Source organism: Rhododendron vialii, chromosome 8a (genome assembly GCF_030253575.1).
Source record: "Rhododendron vialii isolate Sample 1 chromosome 8a, ASM3025357v1".
Lineage (NCBI taxonomy): Eukaryota > Viridiplantae > Streptophyta > Magnoliopsida > Ericales > Ericaceae > Rhododendron > Rhododendron vialii.
Genome location: NC_080564.1, coordinates 24,514,032 through 24,539,774, shown reverse-complemented (window position 1 = coordinate 24,539,774; position 25,743 = coordinate 24,514,032). Strand labels below are relative to the sequence as shown.

At 37.6% G+C, this 25,743-nt stretch overlaps 1 protein-coding gene and 1 long non-coding RNA gene across 2 annotated transcripts; both read right to left on the bottom strand.

The window, feature by feature from the left end:
• Nucleotides 1-10,783: 10,783 nt before the first annotated feature.
• Nucleotides 10,784-13,335, bottom strand: LOC131299214 (uncharacterized). Its single transcript, XM_058324832.1, has 4 exons — nucleotides 12,981-13,335; nucleotides 12,571-12,654; nucleotides 11,300-11,456; nucleotides 10,784-10,971 (listed from the first exon to the last, which is right to left on the bottom strand). Exons 1-4 carry the CDS (start codon nucleotides 13,028-13,030, stop codon nucleotides 10,876-10,878), a joined length of 387 nt encoding a protein of 128 aa, XP_058180815.1. The 5' UTR covers nucleotides 13,031-13,335; the 3' UTR covers nucleotides 10,784-10,875.
• On the bottom strand, nucleotides 13,336-24,435 carry LOC131299216 (uncharacterized). The gene is made up of 7 exons (XR_009190661.1): nucleotides 23,904-24,435; nucleotides 23,749-23,802; nucleotides 20,677-20,737; nucleotides 19,238-19,431; nucleotides 14,380-14,521; nucleotides 13,996-14,113; nucleotides 13,336-13,510 (listed from the first exon to the last, which is right to left on the bottom strand). It is a non-coding gene; the product is annotated as an uncharacterized LOC131299216 (long non-coding RNA).
• Between the last annotated feature and the right edge of the window lie 1,308 nt (nucleotides 24,436-25,743).

Sequence of the window (25,743 nt, the reverse complement as noted above, 5' to 3'; positions counted from 1 at the left end):
AGCTATGGTAGAGGAGATGACAGCTTTGAAAAAGAATGGCACTTGGGAGCTAGTACCACTTCCTAGAGGAAAGAAATCAGTGGGATGTAAGTGGGTATTTACTGTTAAACAGAATGTAGATGGTACAGTTGATAGATACAAAGCTAGATTGGTCGCTAGAGGGTTCACTCAAACCTACGGTATTGACTATGAGGAGACATTTGCTCCAGTAGCAAAGATGAATTCTGTGCGAACTCTACTTTCCTGTGCAGCTAACCTGAATTGGCCACTTCAACAGTTTGATGTAAAAAATGCATTCCTCCACGGTGATCTGGATGAGGAAGTGTATATGGATATTCCACCAGGTTTTTCTTCCGCTGCAAGTGAAGGAAAGGTGTGCAAATTGAAGAAGGCATTGTATGGTTTGAAGCAGTCACCTAGGGCTTGGTTTGGCAGATTCTCAAAGGCCATGCTGAGTTTCGGCTACAAACAGAGCCATGCTGACCATACTCTATTCATTAAGAGGAGTGATGGTAAGATTGCTATCCTTATTGTTTATGTTGATGATATAATAATGACAGGTGACGATATGAATGAAATTCATAATTTGAAGTCTCGACTTGCCCAAGAATTCGAGATTAAGGACTTGGGAGCGATGAGATACTTCCTTGGAATGGAAGTGGCAAGATCTGATAGAGGTATTTTTATCTCTCAACGAAAATATGTTCTTGATCTTTTGGAAGAAACAGGCATGTTGGGTTGTAAACCTGCAGATTCTCCTATTGAGCTAAATCATCACTTGAGTGGAGATATGGGCGAACGTACTTGTTACCCAAATTATGCAACCTAGAGGGGGGGTGAATAGGATTGCTAGTAATAATTACCAATAAAAATTTATCTCTAACAATATATGCAAACAATAAGTATGCAATCAAAATAGAGAGATAGAGAGATAGAACCCGTTTATAGTGGTTCGGTCCGGATTTGTCCACGGTCCGGCCCTACTCCACTTCTCCTCAAGCAATTACTTGAAGGTTAGACTAATCTTTAAAAGATTACAACTTGTAAGTCTTGCGGGTGCTTACAAGAACCGAATGCCTCTAGCTTTCCCGAGGAGCTAGCACAACCGCAAGAATTTTCTCCGAAAACTTCTCAAAAACAATAACACCCAAATTCCAACCCGAATTTGGTCTTCTAAGCTTTCAAGTGTTTGACTCAAACACTCACTTAGGAAATACAAGTATGTGAAGAAGGTATGAAAATTATCGCTCACGACTTGTACAAATTTTCTCTCAAGAATAATATGAAAGTGGAAGAACAATGAGAATTTTTGGCTTTGATCTTTTGAGAATTTGCTCTTGCAATAATATGGAATGTTGTAGCTTGTGTATGTACTCATTAATGAGTTCTTGATGCCTTATATAGCCATCCATATGCTTCCTAGCCGTTGGAAACTAGCCGTTGGAACTAGCCGTTGGAAACTAGCCGTTGGAAACTAGCCGTTTGAAACTAGCCGTTGGAAACTAGCCGTTGGAAACTAGCCGTTTGAAACTAGCCGTTGGAAACTAGCCGTTTGAAACTAGCCGTTGGAAACTAGCCGTTTGATAGAGTGGTCATCCGGGTGGTCGTCCGGTTGTCACAGCTTTCTGTTCAGACAGCCGGCTTGTCAGCCGGTTCGTCAACCTGTGGCTCACAATTTCATCTAAATAAACCGTTAAAGCATGTATTGAGCTCAATAAAGTCTTTGTAAATATAAATTATGAATCCAAGAGACTTTATGCTATATTTCAAGGTCACGAAAATATTTAATTCGGGAATCGACTTTTCGATAATTTTGTATTTGCCGAATAAAAATATCATTGAATTAATCATCAAAATAATTAATAGAGATGCATATAAATTTTCACAAATTATAATGCATACATTTTTCAACAATCTCCCCCTTTTTGATGATGACACAAAATGATAGTTTTTATTCAAGTAGGAGCTATGCCAATCTCCCCCTTAATACATGCACCAAAGCAGTTATCTATGATCAACGAGTAATAGCAATAATCATCAGATCATAGCAAGCAATTTTTTAAATTTGCCCAAAATGGCAAGATAGATCAATTAAAACTTGGCTTTTTCTCCCCCTGTGACATCATAAAAAAAAACTAAAAAGAGAAAAACAATAGGGCCATGGTTCCAGCACCATGCCGCTCTTGCCCTGTAGCACTCTATCTTCGTTCATTGAGAGCTTGGCGTCCTTGATTTTCGTATTCTCGAATAATGGCTGCTACAACGGCAGCTATAATGCCAATCCAATACCACAGAGTATCCACATTTACATTCCATCCGAACCATGGTGGTATTCTCATGGTAAGTAACGCACACAGCAGAATGAAGATAAAGAGTTGCATCCAAATGGTTTGGATAAACAACCTGAACTCTGCTCGTTCGGCATCTCTTTCGTAAAACTCAATCGGTAATCCTTGCGGTATGTTTGCCATTGCTCGATTTTGAAGGATAGAGATTTGGAGAGTTTTAGGCCGAGAAAGAAGGAGAGATAGATAGATGAGGAGATAGAGAGAGTGTTGTGGAATTTATAGAGTATGAGAGAAGTGTTTGGAATGCTGCGCCGAATTGTTTGAAATGCTGCGCCGAATTGTTTGAAATGCTGCGCCGAATTGTTTGAAATGGTGCGCCGAATTGATTGAATTGCTGCGCCGAAAGAGAGATAATAGGGGATGCGGCACCGAATAGAGATAGGATAGGGGATGCGGCGCCGAATAGGACAAGAATAGGGGTGGCGCCGAAAAGAACAAGAATAGGGGAAGAAAATTGTGTTCGGGTGTTTATTGTTGTGTCCCCTTAATACATGCTCCCCCTAAAAGAGAGCTTTTTAAAGAATGCGAGGGGTATTACCGAGAATGATTATCCCTGCAAGCTTAGAGACAAGAAATTCATATCGGCGAAGTATATAAGAGACAATTTAAGCACTAAGCCATGAAGTTCATACAAACTAAGTGTAACAGACTTAATAAATCAGAGTTAGCAACGCAAAAGCTTGAATAAGTCTCAACCTCACGGTTGTCCGGTTGGACATCCGCTTGGACATCCGACTGACTGTCACGACCCTGACCCGCCCCTTGAGGTCTTAATCATGACAAATGCCAGTGATTTCTAGCAGAGGGCTCCCAAAAGACAGATTTCCAAAACCCACGAAATTATCAGCATATAACAGATTTGTTCAAGACTCAAAATAAATGATCAAACTTGATTCTTGTACATCTAACCAACACTTAAACATGTAAAGAAGGTAGGAGATCCCTACCTCGAGGGTTAGAAGCAAGCCCGAACATGGAGGAAACCTCAAAGTGCTCCGATCATGATTCTTCTTCGATCAATAGGAAGATCTCGTCGCGTAGAACAACTTTAGTACTTGGGATTTTTCCGAAATCTCATTCTAAGGCGATGAAATCGAAGAGAGAAGTTTGGAGGAGAGGTGAGAAAGAGAGAGAGTCGGTCGAGGGAGTAGAGAGAGAGAAACGTGTGTGTGTCTGCCCGGAAAAGAAAAGAAATATATGTGGGGGAGAATTATCCCCTACACACACCTTCACTTATACACCCATGCATATTACACTTGCATCCCGAACTTCTAAATTCTAGCACATTCGACATCCGAACTCATTCTCCATTTTATATCACAACTCATGCCTTAATAAAACATAAAGAATTATGGAAATAAAATACGGGTCTCTACACTGACAAATGCAGGTTAAGTCCAGAAAACGTTTAAGAGGAGTAGCATTAAAGACCATAAAACTGTTTTTCTGCATACCAAACACAGGAAAATGAATCATATGATAAAATGTTTGGAGGGTGATTTCTTTATCAAGATCATTTGTACTCTCCATCAAGTATGATATTTACGAATTCAATCAACTCAACATTGAATCCAAAAAAAAACTTTTGACATCAAGAACACAACTTTTTCATAAATGATTAGACATGCCGAGTTCTCGTCGAATGAAACAAAATTGTTCTTCACCAAGGGGTTTTGTGAAAATGTCCGCCAATTGCTTGTCGGTACTAATAAAGTTAAGTTCAATATCCCCTTTTTGAACATGATCTCTTATAAAATGATGTCTAATCTCAATATGTTTTGTTCGAGAATGTTGAATTGGATTCTTGGTTAAGCTAATTGCACTAGTATTATCACATTTAATAGGAATATGATCATATTGCAAATTGAAATCCTCCATTTGTTGTTTGATCCACAATATTTGGGCACAACAACTTCCGGCCGCTACATATTCCGCCTCGGCGGTAGATAGAGCTACGGAATTTTGTTTCTTGCTATGCCAAGACACTAGAGAGTGCCCTAGAAATTGGCAAGTCCCACTTGTACTTTTACGATCAACTTTGAAACCTCCAAAATCCGCATCCGAATAACCAATTAAATCAAATGCAACTCCACGTGGATAAAACAATCCTAAGTCATGAGAACCGCCAACATATTTAAAGATACGTTTAATAGCTTTTAAATGCGATTCTTTAGGACATGATTGAAATCTAGCACACATGCAAACACTAAACATTATATCCGGTCTACTTGCAGTGAGATAAAGTAATGAGCCGATCATACCTCGATACATCTTTTCATTGACGGCCTTACCATTCTCATCTTTGTCTAACTTAGTTGATGTGCTCATTGGTGTGCTCGTTGGCTTTGATCCTTCCATGCCAAACTTCTTAATAAGTTCTTTCGCATACTTGGCTTGGTTGATTAGGATCCCCTCATTAGTTTGCTTGATTTGAAGTCCGAGGAAGAAGTTAAGCTCCCCCATCATACTCATTTCAAATTCACCTTGCATACACTTAGCAAACTCTTTGCACATATTATCATTAGTGGCACCAAAGACAATATCATCAACATATATTTGAATAATGAGCATATCTTTACCTTTGGCTTTAATGAAAAGAGTAGTATCAATTTTTCCACGAGTAAAGCCATTGTCAAGCAAGAATGAACTAAGTCTATCATACCATGCACGTGGTGCTTGCTTCAAACCATATAAAGCTTTTGAGAGTTTAAAAACATGATCGGGGTATACATGATCTTCAAAGCCGGGAGGTTGTTTGACATAAACTTCTTCATTTATGAACCCATTCAAAAATGCACTTTTCACATCCATTTGATAAAGCTTGAAATTTTTGAAAGATGCAAAGGCAAGTAATATGCGAATAGCCTCTAATCTAGCTACCGGTGCAAAAGTTTCTTCAAAATCAATACCTTCTTCTTGATTATAACCTTGAGCAACAAGTCTAGCTTTATTCCTAACAATATTTCCGGATTCATCTAGCTTGTTACGAAAAACCCATTTAGTACCTATAATAGTGTGATCAAGAGGCTTAGGAACTAATGCCCAAACTTTATTCCTTTCAAATTGATTTAACTCATCTTGCATGGCCAAAATCCAATTTTCATCATCTTGAGCTTCCGGAAAGTTTTTAGGCTCAATTTGAGAAACAAAAGCTTGATTTTCACAAAAATTTCTATGAGACGAGCGAGTGGTTACCCCTTTCGAAACTTCTCCAAGAATCAAGTCCTTTGGATGGTTTTGCACGAATCTCCAATCCTTGGAAAGATCTTGGTTGTCTCCCATGGCATCTTGAGGTTGATTAATAACTTCATCTTCTTTGATTTGAGAGCTTTCTACTTGAGTATCACCATCAACTTTTTCTTGAATTTTCAAGTCATGAATCTCATGTGTAATTTCTAAGTCATCATTATCAACAACATCCTTAGTAGCACAAGGATTAGATTCATCAAAGGAAACGTGAATAGATTCTTCAACAAGATTAGTGCGCTTATTATAAATTCTATATGCTTTGCTAGTAAGAGAGTAACCAATAAAGATGCCTTCATCCGATTTTGAATCAAATTTACCCAAGTCATCTTTTCCATTGTTTAATACATAACATTTACAACCGAAGGCATGAAAGTAATTGATGTTGGGTATTCTACCATTCCAAAGCTCATAAGGAGTTTTCTTGAGGATAGGCCTAATTAAAACTCGATTCAAAATATAGCATGAGGTATTAACGGCTTCCGCCCAAAAATATTTTGGCAAAGAGTTTTCACAAAGCATAGTGCGGGCCATTTCTTCCAAAGTACGATTCTTTCTCTCAACTACTCCATTTTGTTGAGGAGTACGAGGTACAGAAAAGTTATGACCAATACCATGTTCATCACAAAACTTTTCATATAAAGAATTGTCAAGTTCTTTTCCATGATCCGTACGAATGTTAGAAATAACAAATCCTTTTTCATTTTGAACTCTTCTACAAAGTTTAGTGAAATTAGGATAAGCCTCATTCTTATGAGCTAGGAACATCACCCATGTATATCTAGAGAAATCATCAACAACAACAAGACAATAATAGTTTCCACAAAGACTTGGAGAGCGAGTTGGTCCAAACAAATCCATATGAAGTAATTGCAAAGGTCTAGTAGTTGAAACAACATTTTTGGACTTAAAAGAAACCTTGGTTTGTTTTCCTTGTTGGCAAGAACCACAAAGTCTATCTTTTTCAAATTTGATTTTAGGAAGACCTTTTACCAAATTTTTTTTAGAGAGTTTTGAAATAGCATCCATACTTGCATGTCCTAGGCGCCTATGCCAAAGCCAACTATTTTCACTCAAAGCGGAAAAACATTTTATATCACAATTACTTAAATCATTGAGATTAAAAACATATACATTTTCAAGTCTTTGTCCAACGAAGAGTGTCTTGTTGCTTTTGACATTTTCAATGATACATTTGGATTTTTCAAAGATAACACGATTTCCTCTATCACATAATTGACTTATGCTAAGAAGATTGTGTTTTAAACCACTAACAAGTAAAACATCTTCAATAATAGGAGAATTACCTATATCACCGATTCCTATGATTTTGCCTTTGTTGTTGTCTCCAAATGTGACATGTCCACCATCTTTAGACGAAAGAGAATTGAAAGCCCTCTTGTCACCGGTCATGTGTCTTGAACATCCACTATCAAGGTACCAACTTCCTTCCTTGAGAGAACTTTTGAAGCATACCTACAATAGCACATCAATTCTTGACTTTTGGTACCCAAATCATCTTGGGTCCTTGAAGGTTAGCATTGATACGGTTCTTAGGAACCCAAACCTTTTTTGCATTAGAAGATGAGTATCCTTTCATAGGACAAGTAGGAGAAATATGACCAATTTTACCACAATAATGACATGTCAATTTAGAATGGCTAGAAGGAGGAACATCTTTTTCAAAAAGATTTTTGTGTTGAGTGGGATTATAACCAATTCCGGCCTTGTGAAAAGAAACCATTTGTTTTCCAAGAAGAATGTCTAAACTTTCTTTTCCATTAGTGAGTTTTGAAAGAGAATTAGTTAAATCATCAATTTGTTTTTCTAAAGATTCGTTTTTGGAAGTATCCTTCAAATACTCTTTTTCTTTTTCCAAAGAGGTTCTTAAACTTTCATTTTCTTCCTCCAAAATATCTTTCTCTTCAATTAAATCATCTATTTCTAGTGAAAGATCTTTAGCAACCTTTTTAAGAAATTTGTTTTTAGAAACAACCTTTTCAAATTCTACTTTCAACTCTTTATAGGCAATAAATAATTCATCAAAGGAATAGGATGAGTCGAGATCTACCTCGTTTTCTTCGATGGCCATGAAACACAAGTTAGCGACCTCTTGTTGCTCATCGTCCTCATCGGAGCTACTATCGTCACTATTGTCCCATGCGGCCATCATAGCTCTCTTTTTGTCCTTCTTTGAATATTTTTTTGCATATGGACATTCACTTTTGATGTGGCCGGGCTTCTTGCACTCGTAGCAAATGATTGGATCCTTTTTACTATTTTCTTCTTTGCCTCCATCTTTTCTTGAAAATCCTCTGCCTTTGTGAGATGATCTATTTTTGAGGAGTTTCTTGAACGTTTTTGTGATGAGCGCCATTTCATCATCCTCACTTTCGTTGCTTGAATCCTCATTGCTTTTTGATTTGTTTGTTGTACTTTTGAAGGCAAGATCCTTAACTTTCTTCTCTTTTTCACCCTTGAGGTTGTGATGCATTTCCTCCGTCATGAGAGATCCCATGAGCTTGTCCATCGTGTATGTTGAGAAATCTTTGGATTGTAGGATGATGGAGGTGGTAGTGTCCCAATTGGTTGGCATGGAACGGAGCACCTTCCTTGTCATTTCGGATTGACTGTAAATCTTTCCAAGAGCTTTTAAACCGTTAGTAATACTAGCAAATCTAGCAAACATTTGAGATATAGATTCATCCGGTTTCATTTTGAAGAGCTCATAGCTATGCACAAGAATATCAATTTTGGACTCCTTAACTTGACTATCTCCTTCATGTGACATTTCTAACTTATCCCATATTTCTTTAGCCGATTCACATGCGGAAACACAATCATATTCATTGGGAGTAATAGCACAAAAAAGAAGGTTCATAGCTCTATAGTTCTTTTCTATTGAAGCCTTTTCCAAATGACTCCACTCATAATCTGGTTTAGGCATAGTCTCTTCTCCAACTTTCTTAGTAGGAATAATGGGACCATTTTTGATAATTTTCCATAGATCATAATCCGTGGATTGAATAAAGATCATCATTCTATTTTTCCAATGAGAGTAATTTTCTCCGGTGAACAAGGGAGGTCTATTGGACGATTGACCTTCGATACAAGAAACATTACTAGTGGTTGCCATGGATCTTAACTCTTAGATGGTTAAATCTACAAACAAGAGCCGAGGCTCTGATACCAATTGTTACCCAAATTATGCAACCTAGAGGGGGGGTGAATAGGATTGCTAGTAATAATTACCAATAAAAATTTATCTCTAACAATATATGCAAACAATAAGTATGCAATCAAAATAGAGAGATAGAGAGATAGAACCCGTTTATAGTGGTTCGGTCCGGATTTGTCCACGGTCCGGCCCTACTCCACTTCTCCTCAAGCAATTACTTGAAGGTTAGACTAATCTTTAAAAGATTACAACTTGTAAGTCTTGCGGGTGCTTACAAGAACCGAATGCCTCTAGCTTTCCCGAGGAGCTAGCACAACCGCAAGAATTTTCTCCGAAAACTTCTCAAAAACAATAACACCCAAATTCCAACCCGAATTTGGTCTTCTAAGCTTTCAAGTGTTTGACTCAAACACTCACTTAGGAAATACAAGTATGTGAAGAAGGTATGAAAATTATCGCTCACGACTTGTACAAATTTTCTCTCAAGAATAATATGAAAGTGGAAGAACAATGAGAATTTTTGGCTTTGATCTTTTGAGAATTTGCTCTTGCAATAATATGGAATGTTGTAGCTTGTGTATGTACTCATTAATGAGTTCTTGATGCCTTATATAGCCATCCATATGCTTCCTAGCCGTTGGAAACTAGCCGTTGGAACTAGCCGTTGGAAACTAGCCGTTGGAAACTAGCCGTTTGAAACTAGCCGTTGGAAACTAGCCGTTGGAAACTAGCCGTTTGAAACTAGCCGTTGGAAACTAGCCGTTTGAAACTAGCCGTTGGAAACTAGCCGTTTGATAGAGTGGTCATCCGGGTGGTCGTCCGGTTGTCACAGCTTTCTGTTCAGACAGCCGGCTTGTCAGCCGGTTCGTCAACCTGTGGCTCACAATTTCATCTAAATAAACCGTTAAAGCATGTATTGAGCTCAATAAAGTCTTTGTAAATATAAATTATGAATCCAAGAGACTTTATGCTATATTTCAAGGTCACGAAAATATTTAATTCGGGAATCGACTTTTCGATAATTTTGTATTTGCCGAATAAAAATATCATTGAATTAATCATCAAAATAATTAATAGAGATGCATATAAATTTTCACAAATTATAATGCATACATTTTTCAACAGTACTGATAAGGAGAGGTATCAGCGACTTGTTGGGCGACTGATATATTTAGCTCACACCCGACCGGACATTACCTATGCAGTGGGTGTAGTTAGCCAGTTTATGCACGATCCTCGTATTTCACACCTGGATGCAGTTTATCGTATTTTGAGGTATCTCAAATCAGCTCCAGGAAGAGGAATTCTGTTCTCTAATCATGGTCATTTGCGGTTGGAGGCTTTTACTGATGCTGATTGGGCTGGTTCTGTGGATGATAGACGCTCTACCTCTGGCTATTGTACCTTTATTGGAGGGAATTTGGTTACTTGGCGAAGTAAAAAGCAATCAGTGGTTGCTAGATCTAGCGCAGAGGCAGAGTATAGAGCCATGGCTCATGGTGTTTGCGAGCTCTTGTGGCTCCAAACCTTGTTGCGTGATTTGGGTTTCATTGACAGTGGTCCCATGAAACTCTACTGTGATAATAAGGCTGCTATAAACATTGCTCATAATCCTGTTCAACATGATAGAACGAAGCATATTGAGATTGACAGACACTTCATCAAGGAGAAACTGAGCGAGGGTTCGATATGTATGCCTTTTGTGAGATCTGGAGATCAGTTGGCTGATATATTCACAAAGGGACTTGGCAGCAAGAGTTTCCACCCTATTGCATTCAAGTTGGGCTTGATTGATATCTTCGCACCAACTTGAGGGGGAGTGTTAGATTATTGAATTAGTTCGTTGTATGGAGTTTCATTATTTATCCTTAGTATGTAAATAGTTAATTAGTTAGGACCTCATTGTAATTGTTGTATCTTGCATTGTATATATACCCAGTTTAATGAAAGTTACCCTAATTTTTGGGTTTTCCACAAATCGATATTGTCGTCTCTCAACTTTACAAAACCAGTATAATCTAAAATTTAGGCTAGCCAAGAGACAGGAAGGGGATCTTTAAAAATAAATTAGCATACTCATACTCGATTATTAACACAATACGCCTATAATAATGACCAGAAGCTCACCTTATGTTCATCATAGGATGGTCCAAAACGTAATTTGAAACAACAGTTGCATTCACTACCGTCCTTGTCTTGCTGAAAAGAAAATCAGTAATTAGAGATTAAAGAAAAAAATAACCTTAAAAGGGAAAAAAAAGTACAAAAAATGTAATAGTGAGCAGTGAATCTTCTGAATTCACAACCATGACCCATGAAAAAACCCAGAATCGCCCCAAATCCAATAAAAGCTAAAAGGAAAATAGAAGCTGCAAATGGAATTGTCCCGAAAATTGGTGATTGATATTAAGAATCACCGGCCTTCATCACAAAAAAATCATTAGGTTTGTCTATCAAAAACACAAAAAGAAACAATAGAAAAATCTTACAACGACTAGCAACATAGTATCAAAAATTTTAAGCTTACCAGTGGTTTTGAGAGGAAAGCTAGAGATTCTAGTAGGGGTGTGGGACTGAGCCCAGGCGAAATTGTGAGGTAAGGAGACAGAACTTCTAGGCTTAGAACTTCTAGGCTTAGTGACAGGTCAACAGGTCTAATGCTTTTTGTAGCTCTAACCGCCATCCTTTAAAAAAGACCTTTGTGTTAGCTCATTTTCTGGTCAACAAACGGATAGTCAGTTGATCGCTTGCTCCACCAATTCGCATCCAAAAGATCATAACATAAACATTGAGCCAACAATCCCAAAATAAGTTTATAACTTATACAAATGCAACAAGGAAACTCTAAGCACGACAGATATTGGCATGTCATTAGTAGATCAAATTGAACAAATCTTTTCTAAAGCATTATTATATTTGAAAATTAACCAATTTTAGTCACAAAGGACTCCTTTTTCGCCATTTTTACAAGCTGTGAAGTGATATTATACAATCCAATTATCATATGTTAAGAGATTCAAATATAATTTATAATTGAAACAACCAAAACTTAAGGCTTTGATATAGCAATCCCATAACAATCAACAATAGACAAGCATTGATACGAAACCCGAATAGATATCTCACTTAACTAATCAACTTATGCAAGGAGTGATTGGTGGGACTGCATAGCAGAATCAATATAATTGAAAGACTCATAAAGAAAATTAACCAACGTAAAAGTATTGAAAACCCAGAAAAGGACCCCGGGTGCACGGATGAAAACCACTAAAAGGCGATGTAATCAATCCCAAAATTGTTTAACCAATTTTGTCATATTTTTCAAAACCAAAGTTTAGCAAGGACATATAACTAGAAATAATCAACTAAATCTAAAAAATTGAAGAAGATCTCAAGTAACAAATAAACTCTGCTATCTGTTTATCTGATTCTTTTTTTTAGGTAAAACAACAAATGCACAAACAAACAAAGTGGTTCTTGTTATTTCGGAAGAACATTGTAACCAATCCCCAATATAGTCATTACATTCTAACCATTTGTACCTAAATATACAAGCCTTTTTGCTGGTTGAATGTTATGAACAGATAAAACACTATTTTTACTTATAAGGTGGGATGTTTCCTCACCTGTGATCTTTTTCCAATCCTTCACAAAAGATCCTCAATGGCCCTAATTGTCTAAATAATTTATGAAAACATCATCCTAATTGCTTGTGCATGCAATTTTTTTTGCAGGACTTCTTTGCCTCTGCATGCAAGTTACAATACGAGATAGGTAGTCTAAAAAATAAAGTCTTACAGGACCGTAAGGCCAACAAAAATCATGACTTTGTGGCCCAAGATGATTTCCAGGTACCCCCAAAGACCAAGCCAGAAAACGAACCTGCTAGATTACAAAAAGTAACAGGATTGATTTCTTTAGATATTGAAAACATATCTACAGGATTCAAAATTTTAGTTTTGAGGTTACAAATGAAACAAAAGAAGTGGAGAGAAAAACTCGAGATCGTCATGGAATTTGATGTAGGAAAACATAGGAAGAATTAATGACTAATAATTTAAGCATTTGAATAAGTATAAACCCAACTATTTTGTATGTTGTGACACGTCACTAAACAAGTGCAATATCCGCGGGGGGGGGGGGGGGGGGGGGGGGGGGGGGGGCCTTTCTGGTGTACTTGGGAGAGAATGAGGGTGAAACTAGTTTACCATTTGTGGCATTGCAACCCCCTTCGGTTTCTCAAATTCGATACATCCATAATTTGATGCTCGCTCCAAAAAGAAAATAGAAATTGATAAGTTCATAAGACATGTAGGAAAAGCAAATGCACAATCACTATTGACATCTTTATGCATGACGTTAGAATTAATGTCCCAATCTATAACTTAATTTGGGCAAAGGAGTTGATAGCACCAAGAAGGTTTAAGTAGTTCTTTAGATGGGCTAGAGATGTGTGTCTACACTCATGGACGCTACAAAGTATAAGAAACAAAATTCGTCATCTGCCCAAACTTGTTTAATCACTCTAAATCATCCTACGTAAGTTTAAGTATGTGTGCTAACCTTTGCCTTTCCCATTGTGAATAGCATTCACAAGGCCAGTATAGTCCCAGTTCTTGATCACATTTTATGGCACATCATGAATCTCCACTTGAATAGTATATTCTCTATTGTTGATGAGGAACATAATGCTCCTTTGCCCACTTTGAATCATTGTAGATATATTCAGTGTTGTTACCTGTACAAAAAGGGAACAAAACTCAGATTCGTTTGTTCTTGTGGTTCTTCCAACTCAACCAAGATCGTGATCTAACCACCAGGGTCTGAGGGACACTCAAAGTTCTTATATGAGCTTGATATATTATATGATAAATTGTAGGGATAAAAATAAAATAGAACCTCTGTTCCGTAAAAATGGGTATCTTGGTAGTCGATTATGTATTTTTTTCCCTATCAACATTATGCTTTGGACAGTCTAGCATTGGCCGTGGGCACTTTACTATTTCACAAAGTAAATTTAGAGTTTCATCATGAAATGTATCAAAGTTATGGTTTTTGGAGTGCATTTATCCAAAAAGGGAGTGTGAAAATTCTTTTTCATCGGCAAACACTACTCAATCTTTACCAATTGACTGACAGCCTTATTTTACCATTTGATGCTACGGAATTACAACATTTATTTAATTAGTGATTAGAAATTAGATACTCCAATGGGTAACAGACCTGGAAACTCCCATCATCAATGTAAGCAATCACATGCTTGTCTTTCGCAGCCTAATCATAATCGACTGTAGCACCTATAGACTACCCACTTAATCCATACTGCATTTGAAATTTGTACCTGAATGGAACGATACATGCCATTTGACTTAAATACCTCTATAAGATGTGAAATTTTGAATAGTTAATTAAGCATCTTAAAAGTTCCTTTCTATTATAGCAACTTTTTAATGAAACATCAATGCAGTCCCCTAAATTTCATTCACTTGACAAAACGACGTAGCCCCAATGACTAACATTTCTTGGCTGTTATTGTGGCCAAATGAAAAGGAACAAAAATAATATAGTAAACAGAACTTTTGTATCACATAAAAATGTGACCAGTACCTTAATTTTCAGGAAGACAAAGCTTCTGACAATTGAACCACGAGTCCCTCGTCTCTACAATTACTGTAGTGTCTCCACCTAGCAAGTAATATAGGCAAGACAGATTAACAGCCCTTGGGATAGCACTTGATCCATCTACTTACTGCAAACAAACAAACGGGCCCTGAATCTATCTCAAATCCAAACCAAAGAGGTCTTATTAACTAGGACATTACTGATCAAATCCTTTCCAGGCGACAATCATAGATTGGAGACGGAAAATAGAAAGAAATCAAAAAATTTAAATTGAAAGAAACATGTTTTGTTATACTGTAACAATGTTTTGGAAGTATACTTTTAAGGAATGTCCATGAAGGTCAACCATCATATGCTAAGTAAAGCACACGGAGCTGTATTTGGATCAAGGTTTTGTCTAGGGATTTTTCTGAAGGGCAGATAAAATTAAATGAACTATATTTCATATATTTAAATTGTGTTATCTTTGCATTTTCTTTTACCTTAATAGAACCCTCTACACAGAACTTTTGGAAAGAAGAAAGAGCGGTAAAAAGGAAATACACAGCTGTCACATTTCTGCTTATTTGAATGTACTTGAAAAGTATGTTGACTCTAAGGTTCATTATTCTCACTTCAGAGCAATGCCAAGAGGGACAAATATTCGGCGACAATTCTCATAAGCTGTGTTGTTGTCCTTAAGGTTCTCGGCCAAAGCAGTCAAGAAATCTTGCATGAAAACCCAACCCAATGAAGGCCCATTAACAATAGTCACGTGGTTGGGCTACACTATCACAGATTTCTCTTTCTTGATCAGCAAAGAATATCCGACCAAGCTGTAATCGTTGAAAAAGGGACCCATAAAGACAGAAGCATCGGCGAATTCAACAACCTCGCCGCAGTAGCTGGTGCTCATAGGTTTTATAATGGAACATTTGGAGACATAAAATAGAGAATGCACAAGATATAAGGGTTGACACTTGACAATACTCTTTTTGCAGTAGTCGGTGATTTGGGAATAAACTTTTGCATAAATATACCGAATAATGCGTCCATGTATCTAGATGTAGCAAGACCACCAAAGCAGTTGTATCCTCATGTAATGGACCTTTCAATGATCTAAATGTTTTCTTGCTAAGCACTCAATAAATCGAGCTCCTGCATTATTGGCTAGGACACAATATAAGACACTCATAATGTACCAAGGATCATTTACATTCAAACTCCCATAAGATAAGCCCAACTATAAAGAGAAGAATGTGCATTCTGGTTTCAAAACTAAACCTATATTCTTAACCGGATACCGTAATAGTAGAAATTTTCATGCTTTTTAATCAACACCAGTAATTTGTGGAGACGAACACCTACATCCATTATTCTTAGAATAACAACACACATGCACAAATAGACAACCAATAAAAAAGATAAGGTAAGAGGCATAAGCATTTATGCACCATTATCTAACTCTCATAACATAACACTCGGGGGGGGGGGGGGGGTTGCAGTTCTAGAGACACAACAAAAAACACAAGTTTTGACATAACATCTCAGCCATCGAAATGAATGGCTGAGATTAGAACTTCAAGTTGTGCTCTCCCTCTCTATATCTCACGTTCTACTACTCCATCGCACGTGTTCTTTCTTTCTCCCCCTCTTTCTCTCTCTCTCACACATCACTTTCTTCGGCGTACTCATCCCAACGAGCCTCTCTTCTCCATCTTCCCTTCCCGGCCTCCCCCTATTTTCAAATTAAAAAGCAAATCAAGAAAGAAAAAAAATCACTATCACTGGCTGGAATTGCAAACGCAAAAGAACTAGTACAACATGGTTCTTCATACTTGTGATGTCAAGACAGAAATTCATGGTAGTCTAGATGCTTTCTAGTTCACAAGTTTTCTGCATCTCGTACCCTAAATTGAAGGAAACAATCAATTATGAATCAAATTCCTCCTCTTCTTTTTTATCTTACCAGACCCAATTACACCTCCGAAAATGGCCAAAAAATCCCCAAGATGTTCGTCAAATAAAGGAACAACCTAATCAGAATAGGGAAGAGACGATCTTTAATAAAAACAGATCAAGAAATTAAAACCGGAGATGGGCTTGCCGGAGAGGAGAGGCTCGCCAGAGATGGTGATGTACGAGAGAGAGAGAGAGAACACATAAGGTGGGGGAAGGAAGAGAGCAGAACATGAGATTGAGGGGGGATAGAGAGATCAGGTGAGATGGAGAGAGGATAGAGGAGGAGTACTTCTAATCTCAACCATTAGTTTTGATGGCTGAGATGTTGTGTCAAAACTTTGTTATTTGTTATGTCTCTTGAACCAGCCCTAACACTCAAATAAACAAATTTGGGCCACATTCTAAATTTAAAATGAAATGATGAACCATAACTAAAGATAAACCAAAACCATGGGATAATATACCTTTAAAAAAATGGATAAATGCAATCTGATTAGAAAACGAAAAGGGAAAGTAAAAAATCAACACTATAACAAAGCATGAAATAAACAAGGATTATGAATGGCAAGACAAAAATGTGTGTGAGGAACAAACCATATAAATATACATACATACATACATGCCTATATATATACATACAGGGGGTTGTGTGTGTGCGTGTGTAAGAGAGAGAGAATTTGACCTTGAAAATTAAGTAACCATTGAAGGCACATCCGCACACAGAAAATCTGAAGAAGGAAAGTATCGTGCACGAAAAAATTAAGATTAAAATCCCAATTAGATGGTGGAACCAAGGAATCTTCCAACTCTTTTTCATCAGATTCAATCAATAAATATGAAATTGAAATAGACAAACTTGTCTGAGTAAGGTGCATATTTACCAATCTATGGCCATTTGAACCTCATCCATCTTCGATCAAGGGCCAGACAACACGGAAAGATTCAAGTGAATGGAAGAAAGCCGGGAACGGAAACCCTAATCTGCTTTTGGACCGCCTCCGAGTCGGGCCCCAACCGTCCTAGGGCCTAGAAGCAAATACGTAGGGGGCAGCCTCAGTTTGTCACCACGCTTTAGGATCCTAACCTGTCGCATGAAATCTCGCGACTAAAGCCGTCTGATCTGGGCCTTGATTTCAGCCCAACGGATTTCCCTTTCGGTGATGGGAAACCTTTGATTCAGGATTTGGGTCAGGGTTAGCTTCGAAGTGGAAGGAGCTCATGAGAGAGAAGAGAGGGGGAGAGAGAGAAATGGGGTGGGTGGGGGGAGAGTGAGAGGTGCTCAAGCAATTCTTGATCTATCGAGGTGAGTACATCTTGATAGGAGAAGAAGTGTTGAATTAAAGCTTGTTTACGTGGCTAACTTCTGGCCAAGAGAAGAAGTGTGGCCAAAATTACTATATGTCCAACCAGACAACACTGCATGTCCCTCAATTAGGGGGTAAAATTTAAAAAATCGGGCAAAAAGTGGCAACCCATCCAATTGCCGAAGTCTTCCTTTTTTTAAAGGGGAGGTTATGAATTATGGTAGGAGAAAATTTCTCCACATCTTTTGGTAAGATATATCTCCCAGAAACTGCTCACCATGTAAATTATGAACAAATTTACGAGTAAGGTAAACTTCAACAATAGTTTGTTGATATAGCTCTTTGTAGAGACTCTTTGTATCAACCTATTGAAGAACTCCTAAACCTAAAAATGCACACCGCAGGTTAAATCATTGCACAAGGAATTATCTGCACTCATAAAAAGTAAAAAGTAAAACAAGAAAGGAGCACTTCTTTTCCTTTCAAAATATTACCTTTGGCACGGAAAGCACTTGAGCTGCATAAATAGATACATCTCGAAGCATCAGATTCTTGAAAATTTTGATTTTATTTCCACTTTAAATTTCTCAAGTAACAGGACTATCATAGCAAAACTTTTACTTCAGAACGAAGAAAAAGTTCTTAAATTCCATGTTTGTGTACCAGTACAGAACTCTTTTGTGACTATCAACCATCTAGAAACAAAATAGCAAAAAAAAAACCTCTGGTGATTTGAATGGATTGTGTAGACCATGTTTGGGGCACTTAGATAAGCTCCCCACGAATGGCTACACAAGCAGGCAACAATTCAAAATCTTTGTGTGCAGATAATTTAGAATGAGATGAAATATTAATTGTCTTCATTTGTGAGAGAAGAGAAAGATTGATTGCATAACCCAGATACAGAACTCTTGTGCCTGTCAACTGCCTAGAGGATCTGGAATTGTATTCAAGTTGGAGGATTTCCTATCCATTTTCCGGCACTAAAAATGGTGACAACCAAGTTAATTAGTATTTGATAGTAAAGATGCTACAAAGTTAGAGCCATGCTTCTAGGACTTACAAACTAATTAGGTATTATCATCAATCACCATATTCATCAAATGAATCTCATTGCTTTAAACTACAGGGACAACAAACTATTAGTTGCATCTAATATGCCCAACCACAATTGATCAATTTTGAAACCTATACACGCCAAAAAAATCCAACCAGTCACCAACAAAAACCCAATTTCAAAGTTCAGAAATCGCACTAATCAATAGAAATATCAAGGGAAGAGAAAGCCCTAGCCTTTGAGATAAAATAAAAATCAAACCCCATTCTAATTCGTTGTGTTGCTCCATTCCTATATTCGATATGAAATCGAAAGGGAAAGTGTAGACTTGAAATTTACAGCCATCGTCAATCTGAAGCGAAAATCCTTATGGCCTTGTTCGTTTTGGGATCTCAAAAACCAAACGGTCCCCAATAAATTCTCTATCTATCTCTCTCCACTATACTTTCAAAAACCTCCCTCAAAATCCAAACCGAATAGGGCCTATATGGTGTGGATTGTTCATGAGCATTTGAAGCAGATGAGAGAGAGAGAGACGTACCAGCTTGGAGCAGTTCCGAAGAGGTGTTTGAGAAGTTTCGGAGAAGACAGGTTAGTTTACTCTGATCCGGCGCCACGAGATGGTCTAAGAGTACATTTCCTCACAAAGCACACAAAAGGAAGGGTCTTGAAGAGGAAAAACTAGGCAATGCTCTCCCTTTAACAAACGTGCACACATAATTTGAAGAGTAAAAACTACAAAACCGCTTGGAAACAAAAAAGGCAGTGATGTTTTATTCCCTTAGAACTTCCAAAGCATTACAACCAAATAATGAATTTTCACTAACCTTCGACATAAAAAATGAACTTCCATTACTGCCATACATAAAAAGTTATCACCGGAAGATTCGAACTTTGTCACCTAGTTGGAACATGTATAATCATCGCCAAGGTTTCTAATTAAATCTACTTATGTTCATCACTATACAGAATTGTTGCTTTAATCTGAACAGTTAGAAGTTGGAACTTCAACAGCATTATCTAAATATTTCCTTCAATGCGATTCATGACTATAAAAGAAATGCAAATCACCGAAACTCTATTGTATGCAATTAAAGGTTATATGATTGACGTTAAATATCTATCAACATGTCGTGAGATACTCTACATAATTACTAGATCAAATGCTTCTTGCACAGCACGAATGTCATGCCCGTTGATTTGAGGTAAAGAGAATAGGCTTTGATCTACTACAGATTAGTTTTGCCTATAATGGTAGAGTTAGGAAGGCAGGAAGCAAATTGAAATAGTCATAGAAGCATATTACATGCACTGGTTGAAGCAGCAAAGGGTCAGATGGCAGCATATTACATATTTTTTGTATGCCCATTGGTTGGTAATCATAGAGAATAACTTTTGAAATGAGTCATATCATTGTTTTGAGTGCTCTAGAAAAATATCAATAGCTGGCTGAAATGTAAACCAATCATCAATTCATAAGCAACGATTTACAATTCTTCACAAAAATTGACTAAAGCCAACATTGTAAACGAAAATTGCATGTCCAGGAAAGCCACTCCCCATACATACATGGATAATAAACATTTCATGGGCCATCAATAAACATGCATTTGGGTTGCTGCCACTATAAACTCAATATCATCAATTCATAAGCAACGATTTACAATTCTTCACAAAAATTGACTGAAGCCAACATTGTAAACGAAAATTGCATGTCCAGGAAAGCCACTCCCCATACATACATGGATAATAAACATTTCATGGGCCATCAGTAAACATTCATTTGGGTTGTTGCCACTATAAACTCAATAAATGATTCAATATCGTGAATGGGTACAACAGATGGTGCCCATGACTTTTAAGCCATCTCACAACATTGCCTCTTGTCATAGACTAAAATAAACACCCAAGGTAAAGGTTTAATGTTCGATCAGATAACATGTTAAAAGTGCTATGGGCTATAGTTGCCCCACTCCTTACCTGACAAAAGGTTACGGCGAAGTATTCCTCACGCTAGTACTAAAGTCCCAAAGAGAAAGGCCTGGAAAAGGAATTTAAATAAGTTAGAAGAATCAAAAGAAAATGACAGACCTTTAATTTAAAATTAAATATGAGGAGGTATAGCTCAGACATAAGGAAACGCTTCTAACGAAAGCATAACAAACTAAAGTATATAAACCACCCCTAACATAGAAACATTTGAGCTTTCTCTCTGTTCGCCTCCCTCTCAAAACCTACTCAGATCTTGCCGCCATCTGGGGGGGAGGCACCGCCTTTATCCCTCCTCCCCCTGGGCCTCTCTCTTCTTTTTTTTGGGCCATTTTCTATGCAAGTTCTTCTCAGTTGCTTCATTCTCAACCGGTTGCCATTTCTCCTTGGTTTGATCTACTCTTGGTCTCCGCTTCCACTAACTTCTACTCTGGGGTGTAGCTGGTAGGCTTAACGGCATGGTTTGTGGCAATCAATCGGGGCTGGTTCTTGTAGTTCTCCCACCATGTAACACTCTTGAGTGTTGCTGGTTTGGCCTAACGGAAAGTGGAGATCTACAGCAGGCTTGTTTGGTTGGGTTGGTGGATTAGAGGTTCTACTCGGAGCTTTAACGGGTGACGGCGAGGCGGCGGTAACTACAGCATTCATGGATCTCTGGCTCTCAGATTTTCAGGCTGTTTATAAGGATCGGAGCGCCGGTTTCTCGGTGGCCATTCATGGAGTTCGGAGTGTGTGGGGATCGGGCGTCGTGGTTGTCGGTGTTTGCAGGTTTGGTGGTTTGGGTTTCACGGCTGGAAGGGTTTGTGGTGGTGGACGGCTTGCGGGGGGAGTTGAGGTGCAGCAGCTGTGGAGTCTGCATAAGTTTAGGGTTCCAGGGTGGTGCTCTAGGCTCAGCCGTTTTTTTGGGCTAGGCCAGGCCCAATACTTTTTGAGATATTGTTGCATATTTGGGCTGATAGGCCTTTTATTTGATTGTAATGTCTGAACTGGGTTTTAGGCCCATAAGTGTTTCGGGTTTGGCCCATTTTTTTGGGCTGTGCCCTACAGGTGTTTGAGCCTCAGCCCATTATTTAACTTTCGATTGGATTTCCCTCCCCTCTCCCCTCACTTAATGTACCCTTATCAAGTTTCTAAATAATATTTTGCCGTTTCAAAAAAACCAAACTAAAGTATATAAACCAAAGCAATTTGAAAAATGACACAACTCTTACGTAAAAGTGGAAGGAAATTAGTTTAAGATCACACTTGCTACTTTTCATGAATATCTCAGAAATATGACTTTTCATCACCTCTTTGGTCAAATGAAATATCTATATGGAATTTGACAATGAAATTAGAATTCACCAACAAACAATGACATTAGAGGAAAAAATGAAGGATAAATAAGTTTACCAGTTCTAGGATATCAACAACCGACATCTAACATACCATTAGAGAATGCGTTGCTAAAATATGTCAATTGCTTCAACCAAACATAGAGATCTGCCCATTATAAACAATATCAATACCACATATAGTATAATTGATTCCATAAAAAACCAATTCTACTTTTAGCCCTTAATCCTTTACTTTCTCATCAAATCCAGCTATTTGAAACGAACAATTGTAAGACAGTTTTGGGATGAGTTGAAATCATGTCTATGAGCCAGAAACATAGCAAGTTAGTTTAAAAAAGGCAAACATAAAATAAATGGGAGTTTATAAATACAACTGCAAATTTACTGCATGTAGCCTTTTGCTAACTTGAACCACAAATCTTATAAAAATTTGCTATCATACAACTTCAAAATAGCTGTGAACTTCCAAAATTATCCTTCCCTCCTCCAACCAAGTATTTCGGGCAAAATTTTGAAACGTTCACTCTCTGTTTTCTGAAACCCAATTCTAAAAACCCTAGAGTTTGAAATTTCGGCAAAATTTTGAGTTTTAGAATATGATATTATCCTCAATTTTCAAACTCTAGAGTTTGAAATGTTGGCCTAATTTCAAGTTTTATAATCTGACAATGTCGTGCTAGAACCAGGTTTAAAATGGAGTGATTATTGTCAACAAGTTTCGAACTCTAGAGTTCGAAATTTTGGCAGAATTCCAAGTTTTAGAATATGATATTGTTTTCAATTTTTAAACTCTAGAGTTTGAAATTGTGACGTAATTTCAAGTTTTAGAATATGACAATGTCAGGACAGAACCAGGCTAAAAATGGAGTGTTGAGTTACCTCTTGCTGTGATTTCGGCTCTAAAATTACAACATCCATGGCTCCCTCTTCCTTGTCAACTTCCATTTCCATTGCACAACCTTCCAATCCCCAATTAAAATGCACATTGCTCTCATATGTTGGGTCAAAGACTTCTTCTTTACCAATGGAGGGAGAGGAAACAATGGAGGTTTCCATTGAGAATTAGGAGGTGTGAGGTGTGAGGTGAGAGTTTGGAGGCAGATGTCGACTGGGTTTATGGTGGGAGGTGGGAGCTCAACAATGGTGGTGACCTGGAACGGCCAGAAGAACCAGAAGCAAAAAAAATTTCCCTGGAAGAAGATGGAAAAAAATGGAGGGAAATGTGGGTTATGGGGTGTATGTGTTTTGGATGTGAATATGTGATTATATGTTTGTGGTTGTATGTAATAAAAGTAGGGGTATTTTTGTCCATTTTTATAATGGCATTTTTGTCCGAATATTATTTACTTAAAAACAAGTTGCATGCAGTAAATTTGCAGTTGTATTTATAAACTCCCAAAATAAAACTCAGAAAAATCCATCGGCACATAACGTCACAAAAATCTAGATAGTAGTTTCAGAAGGGTAACTATGTGTGATATGTGTTCGCGTCCTAAAATAGATGTTGACGCGTGGATCCTCTATTTTTCTTATGATATTTAAAGAAACTCATCAGTTAGAAAAAAAAACATTTCTAGCTTTTCACATGGACAAGAATACAGCTATGTTTTGTGTTCGAACTTCTATGTTACTTTCCTATAATGATGTGAAGATTCACCGGAACTAAACAAGATGGATATAGTGCACGAGTTACAGAAGCTTCATACCATATCAGCTCAAAAATTACCAAATCTAGAAGATGGGAACTTAGCCTTAGAAACTCCACGCCTTGAGGACTTACCTGCATCCAAAATTTTAAGCTTTCTAAGATTGAATTGGTGGAAATTCAACCAAGGGAGGAGGGAAATTAAATCGGAAAGAAAAAGAATGTGGAGTCCTCACCGCTACGATAGTTTTTGGCCGGATTGACAACTATACAAGTCCTGCTAGTATATTGGTTGCAACCAAACCAAGTGTCAATAGATCTACCCTAGACTGTGAACTGCATGAAGAAAAGGTTTCAAATAAGTATTGAGATTTCAATAGGAAAGCAATTAACATGATAGCTATTTAAACATACTTAGCAAAAGTAGGAAAGCAATTATGACGACAACTATTTAAACATGCTTGTGAATAAAAAGAAAGAAAGAATGTGGCAGCTACTTATTAAAACTTCTGTGATATGCTTTGTGTTTTCCTCTAAGTTGGAAATTCACGCTTGTTTCTTTCACAAGTGAGAAGAAAGAAGGAAACTTTGGGACAGTGATTTGGAATTCTACATTGGATAGATGGGCCATTACCTGGAGTTGTTACATGCATATTGTGCATAAAATGTCCAGTTAATCTTTTTGTGTTCACCTTGATTTCATTTCCTCGTCCCATGTAACATATCTATCGATTACTTTACAATAGGTTTGTCTAGCATTTCTTCTCAAATTATGTCCGGTCTCGTGCATGGCACAAGTGTTGTGCCCATTGAATTGTAATGTCATCATTTTTTTATTTTTGCTGGTAGACATTTACAGTAAGAAAAGGAGAGAGGGGGGGGGGGGGGGGTGGGCGAGAGGTATTACGTGAGAGGAGGAGAGAAAGGGAGGGGAAAGAAAAGGAGATGGGTAGATGGCGAATGTCTGAGAAGCTCTTCTCCTATCCCGACATGTAGCCCACAATATATAGGAAGCAGAATGACAATCAAGGACAACCGGTAAAGAAGGCATCCCCAGCAATTGAGGGACAAATGTGTTTCAAATTGAAAATTGGCATCTGAAAAGTCCTTATTAGTTGAGGGCAAGATATGGTGTTGGAAAGCAAAAGGAAAAGTTTGCACTTCACCCATTCTCATTACATAAATTGACATAAAAGACAATTTAGTGATTTTTACCTTGGAGAACAAAGCAAAACTACACCACAATAAACATTAAAAAGAAGATGGTCAAAGTAATATAAACTCATCGAGACATAGATTACTCTATGCGACAAGTTATGAGACACTTCTATAATTTTGATAGGCGACACAGATCTTTTTACTTTGTCTCATAGTTTTCGCAGTATTTTTATGTTGTGTTCACTAGAAGAATTTTATGTACAAGTTTGTACAACAACTTAATACCTACTAAGGCCTTCTCAACTAAAAGGAAGCCCTAGAAGTATAATACTAATAATGTCTATAATAAGTTTAACTCTAGCACAAGTATTTGCATAGAGAGTTACCTAATAATACCACGATATATATGTATGACATTTGTTGTTTAGAGAATGAGAGAGAAGTGTTTTGGGTGTGTTAACCAACCCTAACACATGAGAGCTTTATTTATATTACGTGAGAGCTATTTACATAACGTAACCAACCAATGTGGGACTGAGTCTAAACTCTTATTCTAACACTCCCCCTCAAGCTGGAAAATATATATCACAAAATCCCAGCTTGTTACATAATAACTTTAAACGTGGTTTAAATAACGGTTTGGTGAAGATATCTGCCAACTGAGCTCCTGTAGACACGAAAGGGGTAACCAACACGCCACTATCAATCTTCTCTCGAACAATATGACAATCTACTTCAATATGTTTGGTTCTCTCATGAAATACTGGATTCGAAGTGATATGTATTGCTGCCTGATTATCACAATACATAGGAATAGGTAACTGTACGCCAAACCCCAACTCCTTGAGCAAAGCTTTCAACCATACAACCTCGCATGTAGTATGAGCCATAGCACGATACTCTGCTTCCGCACTGGAC

Coding starts and splice junctions, on each gene's coding strand:
- LOC131299214 (XM_058324832.1), bottom strand. CDS start 13,030: ATGGATGTATCGAATTTGAGAAACCGAAGGGGGTTGCAATGCCACAAA. Junction 11,457..12,570: donor TTTGTTGGCCTTACGGTCCT/GTAAGACTTTAT, acceptor TCTTTTTTAAAG/GATGGCGGTTAGAGCTACAA. Junction 10,972..11,299: donor CTTTCCTCTCAAAACCACTG/GTAAGCTTAAAA, acceptor TTTTCTTTTCAG/CAAGACAAGGACGGTAGTGA.